At 34.8% G+C, this 6,000-nt stretch overlaps 1 protein-coding gene across 1 annotated transcript; it reads left to right on the plus strand.

The window, feature by feature from the left end:
* Positions 1–2,410: 2,410 nt before the first annotated feature.
* LOC130461494 (protein FAR1-RELATED SEQUENCE 5-like) lies at positions 2,411–4,308 on the plus strand. The gene is made up of 4 exons (XM_056829616.1): positions 2,411–2,833; positions 2,922–3,205; positions 3,477–3,531; positions 3,592–4,308. The coding sequence occupies exons 1-4, from the start codon at positions 2,411–2,413 to the stop codon at positions 4,306–4,308; spliced, it is 1,479 nt and encodes a 492-aa protein (XP_056685594.1).
* The last annotated feature ends 1,692 nt before the right edge of the window (positions 4,309–6,000 follow it).

A 6,000-nucleotide genomic window follows, 5' to 3' on the forward strand; every position in this document is an offset into this window, starting at 1 on the left:
TCAAATAGTAATGGAGTTAATGGAAATTTATGAAAGAAATTTTTTTGACTGAACTATCATTACCATGGGAATCATTACTATGGAATGAATATTGATTTCCTTAAGCATTCAAATTCACTCCCATTGACACCATTTATGGTCCGCTACCAAACGAGCCGTTATACTTAACATTGGGATTGTTTTGTACGGATTAGCAGTGAAAACGATTTTTTTAGACAAACATATTATATTCCAGTAAAACAATATGAGATCGCTCAATACCGTCTCAAAGATCATCACCTTTAGGTTGGAAATTACCCCAAAATTAGCTAAACAATTTGTCGCTTTGATTTGCTTCTGTAACAGTGAGTAAAGTAATCTCCCAACCACTATGGCGAGTGAGAGCCTTATGCACGGTTATACATTAATAAACGAATTAATTTATTCTAAATACAAAAAATTAACGAAAATATTCATGATTTCAAGAACTATAGGTGACTTTGTCATTGTGTTTGTTGTCTTTCTATAGGATAGACCTTGACAAGTGATGACGTGATATGTTTTGATAGAATATCATTAGGAACCATGAAATCGCTTTTTTTATTATTTTGATGGATTCTTAGCTTATCATCATCTCTAAATTTTATGATGTTTTAGTTATCATGTATTCCTTTTGTTCTTGTTTTTTAGTCCCTTATGAAAATTTGAACAATTCACTAAAAGGACACATTACATTTAAATCTCTAAAGAATCTCACCTGTGTGATTAGGAGATAGAAAAAAAAAAAAGATTTAATTCTTTTTTCCCCAAAACATTAACCCCCCCCCCCTCCCTCCCCCAATTTCATTTTTTCATGATTTCCCCCACCTACTCACATAAATTGCTGAATTGACGCCCAAATTTTGAGCTAAATTGTACAATTTATGTTTTCTCTGTAAAATAAAAGTTTCACTTTTCTGCACCTTTACAAGTACAAATACAAACCAAATTCTCATTACAAAACCCATTTACAAACGAATTTTGCATTTCCCATTTGTTCTTTTCTTTTAGAAAAACATTTTTAACGAGCGTTATTTTACATTATAGTTTGAGTTTTTTGACAATTTATGTGCATGTTTATTGAGGTGGCATATCCTTCATCTTTTTCTAGTTGAAATTATAGTTGTTTGTCATCATATTTTCTCAATAAAGAAATATGATATTCATAATTACTACGTATGTAGTAGGAGATAATTAACTGTTTATGAGAAATTGTTTCGTTCATCTTGTCATAAATGTTTGTGTACGTACCAATAATGTTTACCCAAGGAGGGAAGAACAAATTGTCCTCAATTTCCTATTGGAGACCACGAAACATTAGTAATTTTTCTCATTTGTCTCTAGATTTCTTAAAGAACACCCATGAAAGAATGATTCTGTAAGATTCATATGTACCTTTGATAAAACGAATGATGGTCGATCAAGGACTCACTTGCAAGTTTTTCACGTACTATAAAAAGATCAATTTTACAACAGTTTCCCCCAAAAATTGCATTCGTTAATCACATACATGTGCTATACAATTTTTACCTTAAAAAAAGAATGTACTATACAATTCTCAATTTTATCCCAAAAGTTTCATTCTTTGATTGCATGACGATTGCAACTTTTACTTAGTTTAAATAATCTACGTTATTTTACTCCCTCTTTTTCTTTGACACATCACTATGACTATAACTATTTTTATTCTGTACAATTGGAGATGATACAGTTACCCTGGGGGTAACCTGACTGGACTTACCCTGCAATCAGGTAAGGACATGTCAGCCTAAAAAATTTCATTTTAGGGGGGAAAGATCCTTTTTAAGGGGGAAAAATTTTCACCCATTCCGCCATTGTTGCACTCCAAAGCGCGAAAAAAACCGCCCAAATCTCTGTAAAAAAAAATCCCGCCCAAATATTGTAACCTATTCCTAAAAAAAAAAAAAAAAAATCAACTCGACATTTCTGGAAATAGGTAAATTTTCATGAAACTCCCTTATATTTCTGTAGCATATATCACTGTGATATATTTGTTTAAAATAGAATCATTCAATTGGATTCTTGGGTATGTCTATATGTTTTTTTCGTATGGTTTATCAAATAATCTATTCTCGAATATGTGTATTTAGAGTTTATCAGATTTTCTGTATTTCCTGTAAATCTGGTTTAATGCGTTTAATTTGGGAGGGCGGAGAAAACAATGGGCTTTTGAATATGTGCAGCAATTAATTAATTTATTAATTTGTGTATGTAATACAAATGTAATTTATTTAATGCGTATGTAGTATTAATACTCATTAATATTTGCAGTAGTATTTTATAAATTAAATGGCCGAGCATTTAATATAATATGTATGATTTATTTAATAATCTGGAAATTGTATTAATTGATTATGTATTTTACAGTGAAATGGTTAGTATAGACCTAAATGGTGAACCAGAGGCCGAAGATGGTACTGTTGTGAATTTTACTACGTCGCAACCCCCTAAAGAAGGAATGCGTTTTGATTCCGGTTTTGAATTTAATGAATTTTGTCACCGTTATGCTTATAATGAAGGTTTTGAGATGTTTGTGATTAGTGATGAGTTAAAGAAAGAGTATAAGGATAAGGGTGTTAGTAAAAAAGGTATAGGAGATCTTGAGGCTAGGGCGCATATGATGCAACGAATAAGATTAAAATGCAAGAAGGGAGCGGTTAAAAAAAGTGAGGGGTCTAATGTTACAGGATGCAAAGTGTTTGTTTATGGTTCATTTAAAAATGGAGAGTTTGTAGTAGTTAATTGTTCTTTGCAGCATAATCACCCTCTTAGCCCCGAATGTAGCCGAATGATGGTTAATTACAGGAGAATTGATGGAGCTACCTTTGATAGGATAATGATAAAAGGGGGGTGTTAGCGTGAGTAGAAACTTTGGTACTCAGCTTATTGAAAAAGGTGGTTTTGATAATATTACGTTCAACAAAAGGGATGTTAGGAACGCCATAGCTGTTGAACGCCGTAAAACAATGTTCGAGGAAGGAGATGCTGCCAGTCTTGAAAAGTATTTCGAATCACAACGAGAATTGAATAGCGATTTTTATAGCTCTATGCAACGAGATGAAGAAGGCATTTTAAAGAACGCGTTATGGTCCGACGCGCGTAGCAGAGGAACTTGCATATACTTCGGGGATGTGATTAGTTTCGACACCACCTTTTCTAGCAATAGGTACGCAAGCATAATGTTTTTGTTAATTTGGTCTACTCTAATTTTTTTTGTAATATATTAGGATGTGTTAATGGTTAATGTGTTGGTTGCGTTGTTATAAGTACGTGTGTTTCTATTTTGTTTATATTTATGCATGTTTGTTTGCATGCTGATTATCACTAACGTCAATCAAATATGTGTTCATTTTTATTATCATGTCTTATATAATTGTTTATGTGGTAGTGTATTCATGATGATTATATTACATTTATTAAGTTTTTCAATCAAGCAGGTATCGCATGCCGTTTTCCCCATTTGTTGGCGTCAACCACCATGGGAAGTCGATTGTATTCGCTGCCGCTTTAATCTCACATGAAGATACTGAAACTTTTGTTTGGGTTTTTTAGGAATGGTTGAAGTGCATGGGAAAGCCTCCGAAGGGCATTTTAACCGATCAAGACAAGGCAATCGGTAAGGCAATAAGCAAAGTTTTCCCAGGTGTTCCACACCGGCTTTGTTTGTGGCACATGCTACAGAATGCCTCTCGGAACCTTGGCAAGCTTGTTGAATGGAAAAGCATTGATACACTTATTAGAACGGCCGTTCATGATATGCTCGATCCCGCGGAGTTTGACGAGGCATGGTGTCTTGTGATGGACACATATAATCAACGTAAGGGGTGGATGTTGGATGCGTACGAAAACCGTCGACAATGGGCACCAGCCTACAATAGAGGCCAATTTTGGGCCGGAATGTCATCTACACAGCGAAGTGAAGGTATGAATCGTTACTTCAAAACTCAAGTAGACCTAGAATGTGGTTTATTGCAGTTCATTAAAAACTATGAGTTTTGTATGAATATAAAGGCAGAGGAAGAAAAGGAGGATAATTTTGATTGTATAGATAAGCCTCCACAACTTGATGTTGACAAGAGTGTGTTAGCTGAGTACGTTTTCCATAAGGTGTACACCAACGAGATGTTTGCTGATATTGTGTGTGAGCGTAAAGGTTTAACCCACACAAATGTTACCAAAATTGATGCAATAGGATCACTTTTGTTGTATAGAGCTGACGAGAAACTGCCTCCCTCATTGGAGGAAACGGTTCAAAAGCTACAGTGTTAGAGTTGATAAGGTTAAAGGAGAGCTAAGTTGTTCATGTCAGTTGTTTGAATTTAGAGGTATTCTATGTAGGCATATACTGAAAGCCATGGATGTGGAGGATTTTCAATTTATACCGGAGAAATATATACTAGATAGATGGAGGAAACAAGTTAGGTCTTATGAGATCTTGAGGGTTTCGTACTATGATCCGGAGGAATCAAGACGGCTAGCAAAAGCTAAAGAGCTATCTTTAAGGCACAATTATTTGAAAGAATTGGCCATGCATAATGATGTTGCATACAAGCTGTATACGGAAGCTACTGATATTGTTAGGCTCAAAATGGAGGATGCGGTGGGTATTCGAAAAACGGGTGACCAAGGTGATACGTCTATTATGTGGTGGGATCCAGAAGCACGTAATGTGTTTGGTCGTCGTAGGTTAAGGCCAAGAGAGTGTAACGAGCGCGCTCTAAAAAGGAGGTTCAACCGGTTGAAGCCGATGTTATCAAAACCCCGATTGATAAGAGGCATGTTGGTAGGCCAAAGAAAGGACCTTGTTCAATTTACGAAAAATCTAAGAAGAAACAAGCATGTACGCACGCTGAGATTGCAGCCAATGAGGTACTTTTATGTCGTTTCATAAGTACTTTATTAGGTTATTATTTGAACCACTATAATTTAATCAGGTTTACGCTCATTGTAGGAACTTATCGGGTCCATGTATGGGCATATTCCTAGCTACCGGGCTAGGCAAGAACATGCAAATAACGTCAACGATGAACGTGTACATCCTTACTACAATGGACCTGTGCTAGAAGACATTCCCGAAAGTTCCCAAATTAATTTATCTGAAGATATATCTCAGACTTTTGATTACGATACATACGAATGGCGTACACGACTTGGAGGTCGAATGACATTGTAGCTGCTCTTATGTTGTAATTGATTGAGATTGTTACGTATATGTTTTGGAGGTTTAGTTGTTGTAGCCGCTGGGAAAATAATAGTTTTTGTTTTTCCATTAAACCCATTTGTTGGGCAGTGTATTTTGTGATGTTATTCCTAATCCATTTTGCTCTGTTCTGAGTTCATGAACTCGTATCCTTTTTCGCTATCATTGAAGAATTGTCTTACAAAAAATTTCACACACATTTTTTTATGTCACACTGTATAATGGTCCCCAAAATAAAAATATAGGTCACAATTTCATACACTAGTCATACACTAGTCATTTATTTACACGCACGTTATATTTAATCAATTACTCAGCTATTAATAAGATGGTATTTAATTAAATACTTCCTCATTAATAGAAGTTAAAAAATGCAAAAATAATTTACGTAAACAATAGAAACCTGCATAATTCGCCTAAATGTATCAATCGGGTCCACATAGAATTTTCAAAGTTAAATAAAATTAATGTCTACAAATTTGTATTGAGTTTAGGCTCACAAGAGAGTAATGAATGTAAACACCAACAGAAAATAGTTTCGTAATACATAAAGCTATTTATCCGATCTTGTTGGTTAATATATCCAACACTTGATTGGAGTTAACCTCGTTGTAGAAACTCCCCACAAGACGCCCGAGTATGTAGTTCTTCACATGTTTAGCATTTGTTTCGTATAGCTGCGCATGTGAAAAAATGCACTCGTATTAGTACAAGTTAAAGTTAAGTTTGAATACAAATATAGTGTAACCTGTTACCTTTAT

The sequence above is a fragment of the Spinacia oleracea genome, chromosome 5 (genome assembly GCF_020520425.1).
Source record: "Spinacia oleracea cultivar Varoflay chromosome 5, BTI_SOV_V1, whole genome shotgun sequence".
Taxonomy (NCBI): Eukaryota; Viridiplantae; Streptophyta; class Magnoliopsida; order Caryophyllales; family Amaranthaceae; genus Spinacia; species Spinacia oleracea.

Coding starts and splice junctions, on each gene's coding strand:
- LOC130461494 (XM_056829616.1), top strand. CDS start 2,411: ATGGTTAGTATAGACCTAAATGGTGAACCAGAGGCCGAAGATGGTACT. Junction 3,206..3,476: donor ACCACCTTTTCTAGCAATAG/GTACGCAAGCAT, acceptor TCAATCAAGCAG/GTATCGCATGCCGTTTTCCC. Junction 3,532..3,591: donor ACCACCATGGGAAGTCGATT/GTATTCGCTGCC, acceptor TGGGTTTTTTAG/GAATGGTTGAAGTGCATGGG.